The sequence below is a fragment of the Mesoplodon mirus genome (assembly GCF_964341445.2).
Source record: "Mesoplodon mirus genome assembly, chromosome: 6".
Taxonomy (NCBI): domain Eukaryota; kingdom Metazoa; phylum Chordata; class Mammalia; order Artiodactyla; family Ziphiidae; genus Mesoplodon; species Mesoplodon mirus.
Window position 1 is genome coordinate 68,094,111 of NC_138982.1, and position 22,968 is coordinate 68,117,078.

The following is a 22,968-nucleotide window of genomic DNA, read 5'->3' on the forward strand; positions in this document are numbered from 1 at the left end:
ATCTGGCGTCTGCAGGTAGAAAACTAAGACAGGCTTTCCTCCTGTATCAACTTTATTTCTTTAATTGCTCATTTCAAGCTAAAGCATTAAACAGAATCCTGATTCCTACTCCCTGGAGGCATTTCTTTGGCTAGAGTCACTGATTTAATGAAGATATAAACATGTCATGTGGGAACAGATCCCAGCTCATTGCTTTGTCCACACTTGCTTCTATGAAGAAGCTCTGTCCTGTTTCTTCTCTTCTCCACTGTGTTTTCTACTGTTTTTCTGGCTCCTTTGCACCCAGTTGTGGTGAGATAAACAATAGTAAAAGGTTTTTTCTTGATTCTCCTGGAGCATTTTAGTAAATACAGGTGAGAACTCACTCAGTACACAGTCTCCTTTTTGGCCAAAGCAGTACCCATTTCTGCCTTTATCTTAGGGTGAATGTCAGAGTTTGGAAAATTTTATTCTTGCTTTGTGAACTTGAGAAAAGTCACAGTTCATTATTTGTATCTTTGGTCATTTGCCACAAAACAAAACTTTTTTTTTGAAATTTATGCCTGCTAATACTTTTGTTTTTTTAAAGGTTTTAAAATTAAATCCTATATGTTAACTCAATCACACTAAATATTTACTGTAGCTTGTTGCAATATTTCCTCTTTTTTTTTTTGACAAAGTACCCTAACTTTCTTCTATTTAACAGTTAACTTTTGCAAGTTAGCCACTTGCCCATTCACAATAGGCATCTGTAATATATTAATTATTGTCTCCAGGTGGGAAAGGAAAAATGTAGGACGATATCATCATGCTTCAACTTGTCTTGCACTCATTTCCCCTCCTTGAAAATGGAGAGCTAAGGCTATTCTTCTATCAATTTTCCCATGTTTTTCTGTAGCCCCATTTAAGAAAAAACCTTTCATTTTATGTGTTGTCAGTCCCCTTGGGTTCACTTACATCAGCTTTGGCTGGGTTGATGTTTAAAACATTTTTAGAAAGGGTGAATAATTTATTTGAAAGCTAGTGGAGAAAGACACTTAAAAAAATTAGACCAAGTGAGTGGATTTGAAAGAAAAAATGTTACTGGGAACCAAAATATGGCTTAAAAAGGTGGGAGAGAGCTCTATTTCAAAAGAAAAAGTAAATGTTGTTTAAGTGTTACCTTCAAATTACATATTATTCTGTGAATCTTCAGTGTATCCATGCAGATGTAAATATTACTGAATTAGTAAACATGTCTTTAAAATATTGGCTTAAAGAAATGCTCCTAAGTTTTGATACTGTCTTGTGACTTATGTTTATATCACATTACAATTGTGAACAGATTCACTACCTCTTTAAATAAATATCATCCATGCCCCATTTCCACAAGTTCTCTAAGAGTTTTAAAAACTATCCTGCTTTATTTTTATTCTAGACTCTACCTTGATAATGTTTAGAACTGATTCTGTCATATTTAAGAAAGTTTTCCAGTTTCTAGCAACAAGCCCTACCCTCAAAGTTTTTCAAAAAACATTCTTGTTGATAAACCAGAAAAAAACCTGAGGCCCTGAAGGGATGATTTGTCCCAGCACACACAGAAGAAAAGCTAGAGATAAAAACCAGGAGACTTGCTGGACTTTTAGTGAACAGATGACCCCCACTGGGCATCTGCTAGGCCCTCAGGAGACGCCACTGGGACTGGGAAACTGGAGGATGAACCCTGCCCCTTGCCCTTGAGAACTTACCACTTAGTATGCTCTGCTTCTCATTTTAAGGTCATGGCTTTTGTCATACAATCTTTTTTTTTTTTCAATTTTTGAATTTTATTTTATTTATTTTTTTATACAGCAGGTTCTTATTAGTCATCCATTTTATACACATCAGTGTATACATGTCAATCCCAATCTCCCAATTCATCTCACCACCCCCCCGTCATACACTCTTTATTCAAAAAATGTCCCAATGACCTGAAAAAGCATATCTATCTATCTAGATAGATACATCTCTGTATATATCTGTGTCACTTTTCTGTACACCAGAAACTAACACACCATTGTAAATCATGGATACTTCAAAAACAAAAAAACCAAAAAAAAGTCCCAAAGATCAAAAAGGTTGAAGGGCAACTGAGTTTACTGTATTTTATAGCTTGAGTGTCTGTGAACGGATAAAAGATGTAGTCAAAATCCTTTCAGCTCAAGGTTTTGGCTGGAGCCTGGCAAAAGAGGTGGGAGGGGAGCTGGTCTGTGGCTATCCTTCCCCCTTTTTGCCTCCCACAAGACATGTAGCGTCCTCCAGCATGCCCTCTTCTTCCCCTGACCAACTATGGCCAAGCCTGTCCTGAGTTCCCAGGCTCGAAGGTGTCAGCCCTGGACTGGGAACTGCTTCATTTGCCAGCCCTCCTGAGGCAGCAGATCCTACACCTGATAGAACTGCCTGGGTAGCCTTTTAAAAATATAGATTCCTGGGGCTTCCCTGGTGGTGCAGTGGTTGAGAGTCCGCCTGCCGATGCAGGGGACGCGGGTTCGGGCCCCGGTCCAGGAGGATCCCACGTGCCGCGGAGCGGCTGGGCCCGTGAGCCATGGCCGCTGAGCCTGCACGTCCGGAGCCTGTGCTCCGCAACGGGAGGGGCCACAACAGTGAGAGGCCCGCGTACCGCACACACACACACACAAATATATATATATATATATATTCCTGATGCTACCCTAGATGTCCTGAATTAGATCTCCCTGGGATAGAGGCCTGGAAATCTATATATTGAAAAGCTTCTCAGATGATTAGCCTGATTTGAGGACCAGTGTTCAAGGGATATTGCATTTAGGTATCAAAGGGATCAAGCTGGGACTTCCCTGGTGGCACAGCGGTTAAGAAGCCGCCTGCCAATGCAGGGGACATGGGTTCGATCCGTGGTCCGGGAAGATCCCACATGCCGCGGAGCAACTAAGCCCGTGCGCCACAACTACTGAGCCTGCCCTCTAGAGCCCGTAAACCACAACTACTGAAGCCCACGCACCTAGAGCCCGGTCTCTGCAACAAGAGAAGCCACTGTGATGAGAAGCCAGTGCACCGCAAGGAAGAGTAGCCCCCGCTCGCCGCAACTAGAGAAAGCCCGCAGGCAGCAACGAAGACCCAACACAGCCAAAAAAAAAAATTAATTAATTAATTAATTAATTTTTTAAAAAGCGATAAAGCTGACAAGGCATCCACCAGCTGTTCTGGCAGGAGCAGAGAAGGGAGATGTTCATGGGACATTTAGCAGGGACAAATTTCTATGATATATGATTGCAAATTAAACTGATTTATAATAACAACAATAATACATCCATATGTTAAAAAAAAGTCAAAACATGGGTTTGGATATAAAGTGAAAAGTAAGTCACCACCCTACTTTTAGGAGCTTGTCTATTCTGTACAGGACAGAGGTTCTCCTTTCTGACTGCAATCTATGGAGACTGAAGAAATACAGATGTCTGGCCCCTTTCCTAGAATTACTGAGTCAAAAGGCCTAGGAATAGGAGCAGCTGTATTTTAAAAACTCTGTAGGTGATACTGACCTATAGCTAGATTTGTGAGCCTACGGTTCATATGCTCCTTCAAATTATTACTTATGTATAAGGTTGTCAGGTACTTTTGCTGGGAGTCTTTATTTTTAACCTATGATCCCTCAAAATTCTGACCTCTCAGCTTGGTCTCTAAGGGGAATCCACACAAATCTGAGCAAACCTGCTTGCCCCACAATTGTTTTTGTACAACACTGAATCTTTTTGTCTCTAGAAGAAGCATTTGTGCAGGAAACATTTGTGAAAATGTGGTTGTGAAATCATGATTATAGTAGCAACAGTAACATAAATCACAGGAAAAGAAAAATATTATCCATAAACCCTCCATCTATCCCTGTAAATCAAACTACTTTCATTTTTGCCTGTGACTTTTTCTATCCTTGTAAGCAATGGATACATAAATAATGGAAAAGTTGATGTGCCTCTCCAATCTACATTTGCATCTCCCTGAGATCCAACCAAAATAGTGAGTTGGTATTTCCAGATGCTTAAGCAATTACCCCAAATTATCTGGCTTTGAACCTTCTAAAGAAATAAAGGGGGCTTCCCTGGTGGCGCAGTGGTTGAGAGTCTGCCTGCCGATGCAGGGGACGCGGGTTCGTGCCCCGGTCCGGGAGGATCCCACATGCTGCGGAGCGGCTGGGCCCGTGAGCCATGGCCGCTGAGCCTGCGCGTCCGGAGCCTGTGCTCCGCAACGGGAGAGGCCACAACAGTGAGGGACTTCCCTGGCGTCGCAGTGGTTAAGAATCCGCCTGCCAGTGCAGGGGATGTGGGTTCGATTACCCTAGAGAAAGCCCACGCACAGCAACGAAGACCCAACACAGCCAAAAAAAAAAAAAAAATAAATAAAAATACTTCTCAAACATCCTTTACCAGAAGCTAAACGTGACAGTATTTTATTCTCAACTAGCTACTTAAAATCCCCCAAGAATGTATTTTAAAGCTCTTTCAAAATAACATGTTTTCCAAAAGTTTCAAATCTACCTTTTTCTTTTATGAGAAGCTGATAAGTGTCTAAATAACGATAAGGTGTTGGAGGCTTTGTCTTAGAGAGTGCGGTTCGGGGTATTTGGGGGCATTTATTTTCATATCTACATGTTTTATCTGCCTATAGTTCCCAACAGATGAAAATGACAATAAATATTTTTAAGACCCAGAATTTAATTTTTTCTTTATTGTTTGAAAGACAGTATCTTTCATAATTGGAGTCTGTGCAGTGTATTTATGTTTTATTATCCTTGGACATAGGGCTAAGCAACTTTATAAAACCCACAAGGCTTTTGAGTAATGTAAGCCTCTGTGATTCCCTCAGATTCTTTTTGGCGCTATCAATATTTCATCGTTTACCATTTGCTGCATGGTTTGGAACACTTCTGTCCTCCTTCCAACCCAATAAAATTCTGTAGTTTAAGCAGCAGCTTCAGGGAATGAGGGGGGTGAGATTGGCTGGGGTCTTCTGAAGCAGGGGGACAGGAACAGGCATCTAAACCTACTTTAAGATGAACCTTTTATATTCTTAGGCCCACAAAAGAGAGTTTTCAGAGTTGGAGTTGAAATATAGGAGACTGGGCATTTTATATTTTCTGAAAGGAATCTTCTCTGATTCACGTGGAACTTCAGTGTTGCTGACATAAAACTGCGACCCTTAGAAAATCAAACTGCACACAAATACATTTAAGAATTTATAAGCATGTTTTTGGCACAGACTCTAAAAACAATAAGTGAGTTTAATTGGTTTTCTAATTTTATAGGGTACCTTTTTTCAGCTACTTGCCCAATAAAAAGTGGAATTTTTATTTTGAAGTTGCCGTTGGCATTCAATAAAAGTGTATTTTAATTTTCAGTGACTTGGATGGCCTTTGTCCCTGTGTACTACACCATGGGCATAGGTTACCTTTCCTGCTAGTAATAAGAAAACTCTATTGTCATCCTCTGAATGCCGCTCCTCATTAGAAGCAAATTGGCTTACAGCAAAGTGATTCAGTTATACATATACATACATCTATTCTTTTTCAGACTCTTTTCCCCGTATAGGTTATTATAGAGTATTAAGTAGAGTTCCCTGTGCTATACAGTAGGTCCTTGCTGATTATCTATTTTATATATAGTAGTGTGTGTATGTATATTGCTGTATACCTGAAACTAACACAACATTGTAAATCAACTATACTCCAACATAAAATGAAAAAATTTTTAAATGTTAAAAAAAAAAAAGAAAAAGAAAAAAGAAAAAGAGAGAGATAAGGAGAAAAAAAAAAAAGCAAACTGGCTTGCCGCATGCTGCCTAGACTGGTACCTGTCTCCCCTAAGACCCTTTTCTGTCTTGTGGGTCAGTGTTGTTGAATCCACCATGTATGTTGCTGTCATTGTGTACTAATGGCCAAAGTGCAGATAGGATACATGTTTATACTCAAGAATGATGGGTCCCCCATACTAGGGTTGGATGAATGGTAGTCACGCCTAGACACAGCTTAGTCTGATTATGCCATTAGGCATCTCATAGCCTTCTTCATCTGGGGAGTGGGGCATTTCCCAGGGGAACTCGGATCCGTTGTCTGATGCCCACTGCTTTATTCCCATTGATAACTCATTGTCTTTCTCTAGTCTGTTTTGTAGCTTCCCATCCACAAAAACCAGGGGAATATGTATCTGTGCATGGTACAGTGTGGCATGTTTGTCACGCCACTGCTATATTTGACTGTTATAACTGGAGACCTTTATAAGCATTTGATCATCAAGTTTTATTGTTACACAGCATGCCAGAAGCTATATAATACATGGTCTAATGGCCCAGTAGGAAATATTTCCTGGAAATTCCTAACTTGATGACATCCTCTGTAGTAGATTTAACCTGAAATAAAAGAGCCAAAAGATACTGGAATATACTAGAGTTCCACTCAGTCATGGAGAGTTGGTTCAATTCATCATTATATCATATGACTAAAAATCCTCCCAGAGCAATACCACTCAGGTTTGCAGATTTCCACTTGACCTTGTCAGATTCCAAAAGCTGAGGGGGTCTTGGCAAACATATGGCTTTACCCTTTCAGGCATCTGATATAATCGTGTTAATAAACAATATCCTTCTGTTGCTCCAAGCCTCCCTGAAGGCAACAATGCAATATTGAATTTCCCTTATTGCATAATCCATTTATTCTTTCCTTTATACCCAGCTACTATTTCTCCTTCTCTCCATTTGTCATTGATTTTTTTCTTTTTTTTTTTTTTTTTGCGGTACGCGGGCCTCTCACTGTTGCGGCCTCTCCCGTTGCGGAGCACAGGCTCCGGACGTGCAGGCTCAGCGGCCATGGCTCACGGGCCCAGCCGCTCCGCGGCATGTGGGATCTTCCTGGACCGGGGCATGAACCCGCGTCCCCTGCATCGGCAGGCGGACTCTCAACCACTGCGCCACCAGGGAAGCCCCTGTCATTGATTTTTGACGCAAACTTTTCCACCTTTTTAAGGGATGTTAGGTTCAGCCACAGTGCTGGTCCAGATTTCTGGCAGTAGTACCAGTCTAGCAAGTGCCTCCCCCTTAGTCCACCCCTGTTCATATAGAGTATGGTCACATAGATACAGAACTAGTAGGCTATCTCTACCACTGGGCAACACAGCTGAACTCACTGTCAACTTGAATTTTGCCAGATAGAATAAAGACACAATGCAACCCATGAGGCCCTTAGGCATAAAGATTTAAAGGGTGTAGTTACAATTTCTTGCTTAGAGATCATCCCCGCTTCATCCTGCTTCTAGGACCCATAGTTGCAGCCTTGGTCCCAGAACCACTGCATCAGTTAGGAAAAAAGAAAGTTAAGGTGATGTGGGGAATACTTGTATAGTAGTATTAGCATCCTCTGCACACCCTCCCTCAACTCCCCTAGAAAAGCAGAGGGAATCTATTGAGTGAGGAGCCCTCCTTGGCCCCCTTCATGTTGAGTGTGAGCACACACTCAGGAAGGTATGTAAACCAGCCCTACATGCCTTTATCTCCCCCAGTTTTTGCAGTAAATGTTTCAATTGCCCACGCCAATTCTCTATCAAATCTCTCCTCTGAGGATGATAAAAAACATGATTTGTCCATTTGATGTGGTATCTCTTTGCCCACTCTTGGACACTATGGGCTGTAAAGTGTGTTCCTTGGTCTGAAGAAATGTAACTCATTTCTTGGTCCAGACTGGTACAGTATCTTCTGCTCTTCTCCTTTTGTAGTGTTTTGAGCATTTACATCTACCACTGGGTATGCAAAGCCCAATGTGAAGTAAGTGTCTATTTCTGTCAGGACCCATTTATAGCCTCCTGGGGCTACCGGCAGTGGCCCACTATAGTCTACTTGCCAGCTATGCTTGGGAACCTGCCGCACAGCCAACTGTAGTCCCTGTCTTGTTGGCAGACAGGACAGTTCTGGTTGGCATTTTGTGCCTCTGTGGGTGAAGGAAGATTATGTCAATAATCAGCCCTCTCAACATTGCTTTCGCTTCTCCCAGAGCCCCTTATTTCATGGACCCAGTTGAACACCTTGAGTGAGGGCACCAGCTTGAGTGGTTGCACCGGCAACCACTTGCTGGTTCCAATCACGGTCCGATCCGGGAAAGAGGTTGTCCTCCTGGGCATTGACATGTCCTATTTAATGCTCCCCTTAAATTCCCATAGTGATTTCCATAGGACCATACCCCATATGGACATCCACTTAATAATCCAGTTTTCCATTGCCCATCTGCCTGACCCTGTGGCCAAGCCACTGGCCACTGCCCAAGAGGAGGAATACACCCAGATTTTGGGTCTCTAATTGTTGTTCACTGCAGGGAAAACACATGTAATCCAGCTCACTGAGCTGATTTGTTCTCAACTTTTTCAATTATAGTTTTTCCATTAGTTGGTCACAGTGTGCAGCCTTCGAAAGAGGAAGCTGCCCATCCGCTTTAGAACTGCCATCCATAAGCCAATCAGCTTTTTGTAGGTTACTTGAGAGTTATTCATAAAATACTACCCATGTGTCAATAGGATACAGTAGCTCCTCAGATGGTTCCAAAGTCGGCCTCAGAGGAAATGAGGCTACCTGCTTGTGAATATGATGAAAACCTCCTTGCCTTTCTCCAGAAGCATGTCCCTGAATAAACCACTTCCATTTTATTATGGAGCTCTTCTGGGCACTGGCTTCCTTATTGGAGAGTTTCTCCAACATCACCCAAGACATAATGCTATAGTGTTTCAGGTTTCAGGATTATTTTACGTCCTTCAGTCACAGCGGCAGCTTCAATTAATACCCAATAATAGCAAGCCAATAATTGCCTCTCAAATGACTTGTACCATACTGCTGCATCTGAAAATTTTCTGGCCCTAAATCCCAGAGGTCACCACTGGGCAGGGTTCATGGGCTGTTACCATAAACTCCAGTCTGTGTTACATATGAGTCGAAGATACTTCCAAAATCTTATCGGAGTATGAATCATAATGGCCCAATTTTGATTGAGCCATTGTTTTTTGCTGTTGTTACAGCTATTTTTCAAATACTGCTTTCTTTCATGTAGTTTTATGATAGGAGTTAGCAATACTCCCAGATGTGGAATATGCATTCTCCAAATCCAGACCCTAAAGATGCTGTGCTCCTTACTTAGTGCCAGGGGTAGGTATGACACCTGTTTATTTTAGTTGCCGTGGAATGTCAGGGGTGGCTTCTGCCCAGGTTATTCCTAAGAAGTTTACTGTTTGGGTGGGCTCTGGGATCTTTGCTGGATTTGTCAGCTATCCTCTGTTGGTCACGTGTGTTGCCACTGCATTTAAAATGTGCTTGCTTGTTCCTCAGTTCCTGATATTATCATGATATCGTCAATGTAGCATATTATCAAACCAACTTATGGCAGTCAGCTGGTGAATTCAAATAACCCTGGGGCTGTACAATAAATGTAAATTGGGACCCTTCCCAAGTGAAAGCAAACTGTGGTTGGCTCTTTTCTTAGATTGTGTTGAAGAAAAAAGCATTTGCAAGATCAATCACTGAGTATCAATCTCTGTGTTGAAGAAAAAAAGCATTTGCAAGATCAATCACTGAGTATCAATCTCTGTGTTGAAGAAAAAAAGCATTTGCAAGATCAATCACTGAGCACCAATCTCCTCTCCCTTGTATTTTTATACTGTTGCAACCATAGCAGGGACTACTAATGTTGTAGGCGATACTACTTTATTCAAGCCTTGATAATCTACTGGTAGTCTCCACGAGCCATCACCTTTTTCATGGGCCACACAGGGCTAATGCACAGAGAATATGTTGGCACCAGCACTCCAACTTCTAATGTGTCATTAATTAAAGTGCAAATCTCTTTTTGTCCACTAGGCATCCAACACTGCGTCAAATTAACAACCTGCGTAGGGGCAAGCAAATCTATAGGTTCTCACTGAGTATGTCCAATCCACGAGAGCCAAAAGGCAAACTTACATGCCTTCAGTTTCACAATACAAGATATAGGAAGTGTTCCCCAATCAGACATAATATCCATCTCAGTAATAACATTCAGGTGGAGGAAACACAACCACTTCACATGAAGTCTGTTCAAATGTTCCAATTTTCATCCAAACTTTCACCTTAATCCCATCACGGTTGCAGCTTCACATGCTCCCAAGCTAACTGTGGCCTTCTTTAGGTTTTGAAATCACCCAGAATAGTTTTTGTCCACCCTCTGGTCACTTTACCCACACATATGCACATGGTCTTTGGTCCCCAGCTAGGGATCAGGCCAAGGGACCTTGGCCCTTTTGTCAATCTTCATCCCGATTAATTTGCTGACCTTCGCCCCCTGTGATACAAGGTCAGGTTTTTCATTGCCATCTTTGCCTTCTGGCTTTAAAAATTCCTCCAGACTAGAGTAAATAGAGTGGATTTGTTTAAGGCCCTTTAATGTTGGGGTACCAGCAGGAGCTCCATCAGTCCACTCAGCCTCCAGTAGTGCCTCATTAAGATGTTTTGACCCCATCAATGTCCTCCATATTCTGCCCATTTCTTTTTTTTTTTTTTTTGCGGTACACGGGCCTCTCACTGTTGTGGCCTCTCCCGTTGTGGAGCACAGGCTCTGGACGCGCAGGCTCAGCGGCCATGGCTCACGGGCCCAGCCGCTCTGCGGCATGTGGGATCTTCCCGGACCGGGGCACGAACTCATGTCCCCTGCATTGGCAGGCGGACTCTCAACCACTGCACCACCAGGGAAGCCCCTCTGCCCATTTCTTAATAACTATATGAATATTTTCATCCTGGTGGGACTAGCTCCTTTGAAACCACTAGGTGGTGTTCTGCGAGACTTTGAGGAGCTTTGCTCTTTTATGTTTTAGAGCAGAAAGAATTTAGCAAGAGGCAAAGTGGTAGATAAGAAGTGATTGATTAACATAGGATGCCTGTGAGGCTTATAAGCAGGTAGGCAAGAGGGTGCCTCACCCTGAGAACTTAGTGGGCTACAGTTTTATAATTAAAGGGAAAAAAAGGAGGGAGAAAAGACCACCTTCTTTCTCATTCTTGAATAGACGTCATGCTTCCATCATCAACTCCCACTCCAGGTTGGGCAGGGGAGTTTTCTTGTCCCTACAAGGTCAAGCCAGGACTGTCACGGCATGATGGAAATGAGCAAAAAGGCAGTAACGTATGCTAAAAGTAGTAAGTTATCTCAGGTTTTAGTATAATGTCACCTTTTCCTTATATTTTTGTTTTTAATGTGCCTAGAAGAGCATGTCCTAGGAATCATTAACTTACCGAGCTCACTGGGCAGGATGTTTTATTTTTTATTGTTTTGGGGCATGTCTCATGCTTCTGTTGCATGGTTTTGTTGTTAAGCAAGCCTGCTTGGTTTTGTGGTTAAGCAAACCTGCTTTCCTGAGTGATTATCCATAGTGATTAACTTACAGGGGTCTCCCATACGTCTTTTTTTTTTTTTTTTTTACTTACAATCCCCTAGTGGGATTAACTATTTAATTATCTACTTTGTCCCTTTACTCTGTCCCTATCACCTTGACTATCCCTCTTTCCCCCCTATGCTTTTGTGAATGGATCCAATTTTCTTAGACTAAGGGTAAACTGAGATAACAATTCTGATATGGTCTCTTGAACTGTTGCTTGATTTTGCAGCAGTAGGTTTACATGGGGTGTCTGTGCAAAAGGGGCTCCCTTAATCACAGCATTTGCTATGATCTAAGTTATGGAGCATATTACATAGGTGCACATCCTGGTCATCATAAAGCCAATCCAGCATGGACTGCATATGCAGCATATGGGCTGCCTCATGTGGGGAGTTCCACTCAGCATTTAGGGAGGGGAGCCATCAGCTAACATTCTCAGGGAAAAGAAACCTTACAGTGTCTTTTATCCAGTCCCTCAGGCTAGCTGTCCCTTCAGGAACAACCTACTGTGTGTTTGGATCATACATAGCCATCTCTGATTTCTGATTGTTCAGTAGTAAGCTGTAGGTCCTGTATCAATCAAACATGCTCTTGTACTCTGCAGCATTCAAAGCCAAGTAGACCAGTTCTAAGTTAAGTCACACTCATTACCCATTTTAGTAAAAGTTCAGGAAGCTGATGATATTGATCTACAAAATGAGATAGCTCCTTCACACTGTATCCTTTGGTTTAATAGTTTCTTGGTTTTTCACACCCTTAATACCTGCTTTCCTTCACCACCTGGACTACTTCCTTGGTGACCAGAGGTTGTAGAGGTATTATCTGTTGTGCCAGCATCATTTGTCCCTTTGGTAGTAGACCTGAGGGTAGCAACCATAGCTCTGACCCACCAAACCCAAGCATGGCACAGTGCCAGGATCTGCCTCAATGCTCCTTTTACTTTCATTTTAGTAATTACAGATAAAAATAACCAAGGGATTATATATTTAACTTGTTTCTCATAGTTTTCCATTTTTTTCTGAATCCAGTTGGCCAGCTCTCTGGGAGTTGGGGCCATCATTTCTAATTCCCATTGGTAACCTTTATTTCTGTAACTGATAGGAGTGTAGCTGACGTCTCATCCCTATTTTGAGAGATGAGAGAACTAAAGTGCAGAGAGGTTATGTAGCACGCCCAAGGTCACACAGCAAGAGAATGACAGAACCAATATTTGAAACCAGGCCTATCTGACTTCACGGCCTTGCCCTTAACCATTAGCAACACTTCTTTCTATAAACAGATTCTAAACCTTAAAAACTAGAAGCTGGGCTTCCCTGGTGGCACAGTGGTTGAGAGTCCCCCTGTCGATGCAGGGGACACGGGTTCGTGTCCCGGTCCGGGAGGATCCCACATGCCGTGGAGCGGCTCGGCCCGTGAGCCATGGCCACTGAGCCTGCGCGTCTGGAGCCTGTGCTCCGCAACGGGAGAGGCCACAACAGTGAGAGGCCCACGTACCGCAAAAAAAAAAAAAAAAAAAAAAAAACACCTAGAAGCTTCTCCCATCCCACTGGGCATTTTTTATATTATTCCATGGAAATTTCGTCTCTTCAACTATCCCCCTCTTCTCCCTTTGAGATTGGACAGTCCACTCAATCTTGCTTACCTTCAGATGTGTGTTGGGGGCCAGGAACATCCTCTGGGCTCCTCTTTGGGCTTTTTATCTGTTTCTACCCCAGGACCTTTGCTGGGCAGGAGGAGATGGCAGTTCAAATAGATTAGTGATTCTTAAACTTGGTTGTATGTTGGAATTACCCAGAGAGCTTTAAAAAATACTAATGCCCAGGGTCACTTCCTAAAGAGCCTGATTTATTTGGTTGATTTCTGTCTTAGTCTTTTTGGGCTGCTATAACAGAATACCATAGACTGGGTGACTTATAAAGAATGGAAACTTATTTCTCACAGTTCTGGAGGCCAGAAAGTCCAAGATCAAGGTGCAGAAAATTTGGCATCTGGTAAAAACCCACTTTTTGGTTTATAGACAGCCTGTCTTCTTGCTGAGTCCTTACATGGTGGAAAACGTGAGGGAGCTCTCTGGAGCCGCTTTTATAAGGGCACCAATCCTATTCATGAGGGCTCCACCCTTATGACCTAACTACCCCCCAAAGGCCCCACCTCCACATACCATCCCACTGGGAATTAGGTTTCAGCAAGTGCATTCTGGGGGGACATAAACATCCAGTCTGTAGCAATTATTAGTGGGTTGAATGGTTACTCCCAAAAAGGTATGTTCACTTCCTAGAAACTGTGAATGTAACTTTATTTGGAAAATGGTTCTTTGCAGATGTAATTAAGCATATTGAGATGATATCATCCTGGATTATCCCAGTGGGCCATATTTCCAACAAGTATCCTTATAAGAGACACCCAGAGGAGAGACACATGCAGAAGAGGAAGAGGACAGGTGAAGATGGAGGCAACTATGCAACCACAAGCCCAGGAACATCTGGAGCTACCAGAAGCTGGAAGAGACAGGAAAATCCACCATCCCCCCCACCCCCGAGCCTTCAAAGGAAGAGCGGCCCTGCTGACGCCTTGATTTCAAACTTCCAGACTCTAGAACAGTGAGAGAATAAATTTCTGTTGTTTTAAGCCACCATGTTTGTGGTGATTTGTTGCACAGTCACAGAAAACTAATACAGTTGGGGCATGGCCTGGGCATCGTATATTTTAATCCCTGGGTGATTCTAATGCACAGCTAGGGTGGGAACCCCTGGAATAGGGCATTTAAAATTTTTTTTTATTGGAGTATAGTTGATTTACAATGTTATGTTAATTTCAGGTGTACAGCAAAGTGAATCAGTTATACATATACATATACCCACTTTTTTTTTTTTTTTTTTGCGGTACACGGGCCTCTCACAGTTGTGGCCTCTCCCGTTGCAGAGCACAGGCTCCGGACACGCAGACTCAGCGGCTATGGCTCACAGGCCTAGCTGCTCCGTGGCATGTGGGATCTTCCCAGACTGGGGTACGAACCCGTGTCCCCTGCATCGGCAGGTGGACTCTCAACCACTGTGCCACCAGGGAAGCCCTACCCATTCTTTTTAAAGTTTCTTTTCCTGTAGAGGCCATGGAATAGGGCGTCTCGGAAACATCTCCCCTAGTAGTTTTCCTCAGGTCTGGGCGTAAATGCTTTTTGCAATATTGTGATTTCTTGGGACTTCCTTGGAGGACCAGTGGTTAGGACTCCGTGCTTCCACTGCAGGGGGGGGTGTGGGTTCAATCCCTGGTTGGGGAACTAATATCCCGCATGCCATGCGGCGCCACCAAAAAAAAATAATTGTGATGTCTTCTTACTTACGTTTTTATTATCTTTTAACAGAGCAAATATTTGGTGCACTATGGAAGCAGTCAGGGTATACAAAGTTTATGGTGCTTAAAAATATATACACTGCATACGTATATAAGGTATAAAAAGCTTTATGTACAGGTATATAGGTATCTGTATCTTGAGTACAAATCCCTATACCCAGGATTTTTCCCTTTAAGCCTGCTTGGGCTGTATCTGCTACTTCTTTGTCTGATTTATGAACTATCCTGTCCCTTTTTTCTCCTGCCTTCCTGCTGCCTGTTCTTGAGCAGTTTATTCCAGGGCTCATTAGCACCGCTGGAAAGACTAGCCTGAGGAAGGAAAAGGGACGATGCCAGCTGCACACCTGCGGTTGCTCCGTCTGCAGGGCTGAGGAGAAGTTGAGTGGCAAGGAGGAGATGGCCTTTGTGAGGTTTCTGGTGCTCTTCCCTGTCTCTGTATCACTAGACAGGGAGATACTGTTTCTGATGTGTAGTCACTTTTCAGTATAAACCTTGAGGATGAAAATGCTGGAAAATGCTTGGCAGTATCTGTACTCAGATAAAGAGACTTTGTTACTCTCTTAAGGGAGTGAGGAGCAACTGAACTGATATTCTGAGAGTTTCCAGGGACTGGGATTCAACATATATTTTTGTTTGTTTTTATTTGTACTTTCAACACAAATTTGATAGTCTCTGAGGCCTAAGATTTCTCCATCATACCCTGTCTCTTCACACACACACACACACACACACACACGCTATATCTATATCTATATCTATATACACACTCATACTGATATATATTGATATATATGTAAAAACATATATATTGATACTGATATATACACCAATATATTCTACAATGTGGATTACCCTCAAAAACATTATGCAAAGTGAAAGAATCCAGGCACAAAGGCTACATATTGTATGATGCCATTTATATAAAGTGTCAAGAAAGGGCAAACTTATAGAGTCAGAGAGTAGATTAGTGGTTGCCTGAGGCTGGAGGTGGGAATAGGGATGAACTACGAATGGGTAGGAAGGATCTTTCTGGGGTGATGGAAATGTTCTAATGGATGAAAATGTGATGGTTGCACAACCTGGTAAATTTACTAAAAATCATAAACTTAAAATTATTTTATGGTATGTAAATGATACCTCCATAAACTTGTTTAAATATATGTATATGTATGTATGTGTGTGTGTGTATATATATATATATATATATATGTAATATATAATTTAACCCTGTTACTATCAGAGTCGCACATTACATTTTTTCATCTTTAGTGGCAGAGCCTCCTTCGCTTTGAAGGGCCTGGGCACCGTGCACCTGTCCAGTTCTGGGAAGTCAAGAGGCCAACACCTGTGAGTGTAATCTGAGGCCCAAGGAGTTTTACTCACCAGGCCTTCAGGTTATTCCAGGGCCTTTCTCCTGCTGGATAGTTTGGAAAAATGACGCTGTTTTTTCCTCCAGTCAGCATCGTACTGAGATATGTACAAAGGTTTTTTTATCATCTTCCACAGGAAAATCATTAAAACCATATTACTACTATAAACTCTACATAGGGTCTTGGTTTTACTTCCTGTATCAGTCAGGGTGGACTGGGTTATGCTGCAGTAGCAAAAGATATCCAAATCTCAGTGACTTAAAAGAACAATAGTTTATTATACACTTTTGTTACATAATGTTGAGGGTTGGTGGGGGGCTTTTCTCTGTGTGGTCCTTACTCAGGGATTCAGGCTGACAGAGCCTCCACCATCTAGATGTTGCCAGTGCCACGGCAGGAGGAAGGAAATATGAAGCATTATATACTGTTCTTTTAAAATTTTTAATTTCATTATTATTTTTTTTAGTTGAAGTATAGTTAATTTACAACGTCATGTTAGTTTCAAGTGTACAGCAAAATGATTCAGTTATACATACATACATATATATGTATATATATTCTTTTTCAGATTCTTTTTCCTTATAGGTTATTACAAAATATTGAGTATAGTTCCCTGTGCTATACAGTAGGTCCTTGTTGGTTACCTACTTTATATACAGTAGTGTGTATCAGTTAACCACAAATTCCTAATTTATCTCTCTCCTGCCCTCCCCATACTAGTTCTTAAATGCTTCTACCCAGAGGTCACAAGCGTCTCTTCCATTCATGTTTTATTGGACTGAGCAAGTCATATGACATCAAAGGAACAGAGAAGTGTAATCCTCCCTCCTGTGAGGAAATAGAGAGGAACCCAAAGTGGGTGGACAATAATAATGCCTGTCACACCCACTCTCACCAGAAGGCAGCAGAATGGTGAGGGCTTACAAGGTGCCCTCTGCTGGGGGAGGGTGACCAACTGTCCCGTTTTGCCTGAGGAGTTTCCTCAGGACATGGCACTTTCTGTGTTAAAACTGAGAGAGTTTCAGGCCAATTGAGATGGTGGGTCACCCATGCTATGTTCTGCCTTGGGTTGCACATCCTGAGGATGGTGGATGGAGGCATCTCTCTGCCCATGAATACACCTTTCAGAAAGTCAGCTCCAGGGACTTCCCTGGTGATGCAGCGGTTAAGAATCCACCTGCCAATGCAGGGGATATGGGTTCGAGCCCTGGTCTGGGAAGATCCCACATGCCACGGAGCAAGTAAGCCTGTGCACCATAACTACTGAGCCTGCACTCTAGAGCCCTCGAGGCACAACTACTGAAGCCCGCGTGCCTAGAGCCCGTGCTCCGCAACAAGATAAGCCACCGTAGTGAGAAGCCCAAGCACTGCAACAAAGAGTAGCCCCCGCTTGCCGCAACTAGAGAAAGCCCGTGTTCAGCAACAAAGACCCAACACAGCCAAAAATAAATAAATAAATTTATTTTTAAAAAATCTAAAAATTGAGGTTACTACAGAGTTCTCACTGACTTCTAACTCTAAGAGGGAACTAGAGTACTGTCTCCCCTGTCAGGGCCTAGAAACTTCCCTTGCTCATTCAAAAGCCATCAGTGTTAGCCTTCACCACATGCCTGAGGCTTTGGTTGGTGAGAGCCCGTCTCTGGCTTCAGGACAGCCACCTCATGCTGTGAATGGGGTAGGGGGCTTGTCCTTGAACCACCATTCAGAGAGACAGCCTCCCGCCTTGGAATAAACCTGCATTTCACAGAAGGACAAAGAGGTCTCTCAGATGCTTTAATAACTATACTACCAGTGATCACACTTCTGTCCGAGTGCTTACACATACTATGTTATTAAAAGCTTTTTAAATCCCAGTATGACAACCAAGGATAACCAGACTGGAGAGTTACTTGCACAAGTTCACAGAGTGGAAAGTAGCAGGGAAAGGGTCCTAAGACTGCCTCTTAAATCCCCAACTCAAAGGCCTTACTATGCCCTTTTCAGTCTATGAAGTGAGTCTATCCCATCCCAAGGGGGTTACCTGCAGCTGATGAAGCTTAAGCCTTAGAGCTCCTTAATTGCACAGGGCCCTTAAGGTGTTTCCATGGTCATGTGTTTTTGTAAAATTTGCAAAAGTAGGCTACATTTTTTTTTTTTTTTTTTTGCGGTACGCAGGCCCCTCACTGTTGTGACCTCTCCTGTTGCGGAGCACAGGCTCCGGAAGCGCAGGCTCAGCTGCCATGGCTCACGCGCCCAGCCACTCTGAGGCATGTGGGATCTTCCCGGACCGGGGCACGAACCCGTGTCCCCTGCATCGGTAGGCGGACTCTCAACCACTGGGCCACCAGGGAAGCCCCAAAAGTAGGCTACATTTATATTCTTTTTCTGAAAGAAATGTTATATTCTTCAGACCCCACAAAACCTGATTGACTCCAGAGCATCAGAACATGTCCTCTAAGCTCTTCAACTGCTCCTCATGCTTCAGATGGTGAAAGGGCATGACTTTCCTTTGCAAAACCTTCCCCATCTCTCTGCATAGCCATTTTCCCCTATTGTACATCTTCAGAGCACCATGTACCTCCCATTCATAACCAGAGCTGCAATTTTAACATTGACTTGCACAATTATGTGATTAAAGTCTATCTCCCCTGAGAGACTGTTCACTTCAGGAAGGCAGAGCCCATGTCTACCTTCACTTGTATCTCCAGAGCCTATCAGGGTGCTTGGTACATGGTCAGAGCTCAATAAATGTTGCAAAAAATAATGTCAGAATATTGTGTATATTGTGTGCATAAAAATTATTACAGTTAAGTTTACTTTGAAGAATTTGTTGTACCTTTAGAAATAATTGGAGACCACCAGAAATTCTGCAGAATTAGGGCTGAGTGTCACTGCTCTAGGTTAATATCTAGATATTGTATCTAAATATATCTAGATAATATAGGGTGACACACATACACTCTAGTGGGATCACCATTTCTACCTGGGGAAATTAAACCCCAGTTGTCTGAGAATCTGAAAATATCTCATTTTTAATACTCCATTTACCTCCAGAATTCCTTGAAATATAGATAGGAGAAAGCTCAGCAATTATACAATACCCAGCAAACAATCCTTGTGGGATGCTGACAATAGCGTTCAAGTTTTAGAGTCATCATACATCATTGTAGCTTCAATCTGGTGCTTCAATTATACAATCCTTTTAAATATTAATAGTAGTTAACATTTATTGAATACTTGCTTTGTGCCAGACACTGAGCTAGTTACCTTACACGCACTAGCTAAATCCTAACCATGTGCTTATGATACTACTACCCTCATTTTACAAAGGACAAAACTGAGGCTCAGAGAAGATAAGTAACTTGTCCAAGGTCACAGAGTGGTGAAGCTTGAGGAGGAAAAGACTCCTGGTTGTCCTAATATTCATTCTACCCTTCTTTCTTTATTAGTAAAATCTATAAATTCTAGATGAGCACATGGCTGCCAGTATAATGTCTGTATTCCCCAGCCTTCCTTGGATCTAGCCATGAGATGAAGTTCAGACCCATGGGAAGGGGGCAGAATTCATGTTTGCTTGTAAAAGGAAGGGATGTGGACTTTTGTTCTTTCTTCCTTCTCCACTGGCTGGAAAGTAGACTTGGTGACAGAATTGGAAGAAACTGTCCTGACGGTTATGGCCAGACTAAATTCACTGGGATTTGAAGCCAGATCTGTCTAATGCTAGAGTCTATACTGAGCAAGGCCTTCAGAGGCCTTTCAAAGGCAACTGTGTTTATGAAGAAATTAGCAGAACTCAGCAGTAACCTGCTCCTGGAAACAAAAAGGCGTTGGCAATAAACTCGCATCGGGATGGATGTCCACTCCAAAACTTATTAACTGAGTGACCATGGGCAAGTTTCTTAACCTATCTGTCCCTCAGTCTCCTTATCTGTAAAATGGGAATGATAATAGTAGCTACCTCATAAGGCAGATGTGAGGACTAAGCAAGACAATACACATGAAAGAGCTCTGTGCTATTGCCAATTATATTGCAAAGAGCAGTGAAAATTAGTGATTACTATTATTGTAATTATTGAACTGTATAATCAACTGCAGAGTGTTGATAATATTGGTTTTTTTTTTTTTTTTTTTTGGTTCGCGGGCCTCTCATTGTTGTGGCTTCTCCCGTTGAGGAGCACAGGCTCCGCGGCCATGGCTCACGGGCCCAGCCGCTCCGCGGCATGTGGGATCTTCCCGGACCGGGGCACGAACCCGTGTCCCCTGCATCGGCAGGCGGACTCTCAACCACTGCACCACCAGGGAAGCCTGATAATATTTTTGATAGTACCAAAGGGGATTTAAGATGGTATCTTTTATTTATTTATTTATTTTTTGGTCGTGCCACGCGGCTTGTGGGTTATTAGGTCCCCAACCAGGGATTGAACCCGTGCCCTTGGCAGTGAAAGCATGGAGTCCTAATCACTGAGCCACCAGGGAATTTCCAAGATAATATATTTTAAATGCTTGGTATAATCTTTAGCATATAGTAGGCACACCACAAATGGCAGTTTTTATGACTACATACATATTCAAAATAGAAAAGGAGCCCTCTCCCCACAAAAAAGGCAAGGAAATGAATGTGAATAAAGACATTTCAGTTTAGATAGGATGGTGTTCATATGTATTTTTCATCGTCTATTTGCAGAGCAGGGATTATAACAATAATAGGAAAAAAACCTCATATTCCTTTCTCTACTGCTTTAACTGAAAAGCTATTTCCTAGCGCAGGCTTTGCCAAAGACATTTGACCTTGAGACCTCACCCAATTTAAAACCCTGCTGAAAATCCTTTCACTTAAAAGTAAGATCAATGACAAAGAAAGAACTAGAGTTAGTGAAATTCATAACAGATGATAAAAGAACTGTAGGGTGTGACCTATTGTTAAGAGACAGATGAAAGGAAACTATTGTGTCTTTCTAGAGAAAAAAACCAGATTCATTATTTGAAAAACCCAAAATAAACATTGATTTTAAGAACAGAAGACTTGAATTCTGGTCTTAGCATTATCCTGGTCCTCTAGCTGCCTTTGAACCTCCTAGAATTGGTCATAGGAGCTTGTAGAAGAATGTGGAAAGTATGAGGATAAATAACAAATAACTGAAATGGTCATTTTAGTTCTTCAAAGTAGTTCAAAAGAAACATTTAAGATTTTCTCAGTTACTTTCTGCAGAAGACTCTAAACAATGTAACAACTTTAGTGTGATCATTTTCTTCCATCTGGGTTGCTAGGGTTTCCTTTATTGCTCATTCATTTGCACATCATCACTAATATTAATTAGTAGCTTTTCCTGGTAATAGTTTTACCACAACACAAGGAGAGAAACACAACACAGGCTGATCCTGGGACCAGCATCTTGGTGGATGAGTCAATTCAGTTAGATGAGTTTTGTGGAATGTTACTAGAGTGCTAAGGAACACCTTTTATTGGAATAACACATTACAGTTTTCAATTTACTTTCACACACATGAACTCATGTGGCTGTGGTTCCAGGGTCATAGTACGAGAGCTTGAAGATCTGGGGTCTTAGCACTCTCAGGTCGCTCTGTGCCTCTCTTTTCCAATATGTGAAATGGAGGTAACGTTACTTTATCTGTCATACGGAGTTGTCCTGTTGGCTCAAATGAAAATATATGCATGGGAATGCTTTGCAAACTGTAAAGTTCTGTGTCAATAGAAACTATCACTTTAAAGTAATATTAGAGATGAGGAAATCAGGCTATGAAATGTCCTTGCACTTGCTAAAGTTGTCTGGGCAGGTAATGGCAGAGCTGGTCTCCACCATTCCTCCAAAAAGAAATACATAGGGAGGGGAGGTCTGTCATTCTTTTTGGCCACCCAGCAGCTGAACCCCCTTGCCTTTGTTTTGAAGAATCCCTCCACCTCAGAGGCACATGCCTCCTTTCTGTTCCTTTTCCTGGCCTCACCTAAGCTGGGGGGTGGGCTGTGACCTGGGTCCCCAGGCTGATGTCCTCACTGAGCTCCTCTGAGGAGTGACTTGGATTTTGTTCCAGATGTTAACATCCCAAATCTGGTCCTCCTGAAGGAGCATCTGTGAACTACCCAGTAACTTTAAAATCACTGCTCTCTAAACTGTAAGGTGCCTACAAATCACCAGGAGATTGTGTTAAAAGGTAGAGTGGGACTCAGCAGGTCTGGGTGGGCCTGAGATTCTGTGTTTCTTACAAGTTTCCAGGTGATGCCCCCGCTGCTGGCCTGTGGACCCCACTTTGTGCAGCAAGCCTTTTCTAAATTTGTTCTCAGTTTAACTAATACCCTGACTAATATTACAGATTCTGTCATGGGGGAACAGGGTTTATACGTAAAACAGTACTGAAACACATGAAAAGGAAAACTTGCAATTTTTCTAGGACGACAATTATTCTATTGTCTTCTAGAAAAAAGCCTGGATGATGTTTAACTTTCAAAATTAAGGTGAATCGGGCTTCCCTGGTGGCGCAGTGGTTGGGAGTCTGCCTGCCGATGCAGGGGACGCGGGTTCATGCCCCGGTCCGGGAGGATCCCGCATGCTGTGGAGCAGCTGGGCCCGTGAGCCATGGCCACTGAGCCTGCGCGTCCGGAGCCTGTGCTCTGCAACGGGAGAGGCCACAACACTGAGAGGCCCGCGTACCGCAAAAAAAAAGAAAAAAAATTAAGGTGAATCAAAATTGTGTTGAGGGACTTCCCTGGTGGCGCAGTGGTTAAGAATCCGCCTGCCAATTCAGGGGACACGGGTTCGAGCCCTGGTCCGGGAAGATCCCACAGGCTGTGGAGCAATTAAGCCCGTGCGCCACAGCCACTGAGTCCATGTGCTGCAACTACTGAAGCC

The 22,968-nt window shown here is 42.7% G+C and overlaps 1 protein-coding gene across 1 annotated transcript in view; it reads left to right on the forward strand.

Moving 5' to 3' along the window:
• Positions 1-11,120: 11,120 nt before the first annotated feature.
• LOC309805962 (uncharacterized protein) overlaps positions 11,121-22,968 on the forward strand; it is a gene marked incomplete at its 5' end in the record, with an annotated part of 55,671 nt that continues 43,823 nt past the window's right edge. The window contains 3 exons of the mRNA XM_082624326.1: positions 11,121-11,163; positions 13,723-14,002; positions 16,023-16,100. Coding sequence (XP_082480452.1) covers positions 11,121-11,163; positions 13,723-14,002; positions 16,023-16,100 — 401 coding nt within the window. The remainder of the gene's footprint in view (positions 11,164-13,722; positions 14,003-16,022; positions 16,101-22,968) is intronic.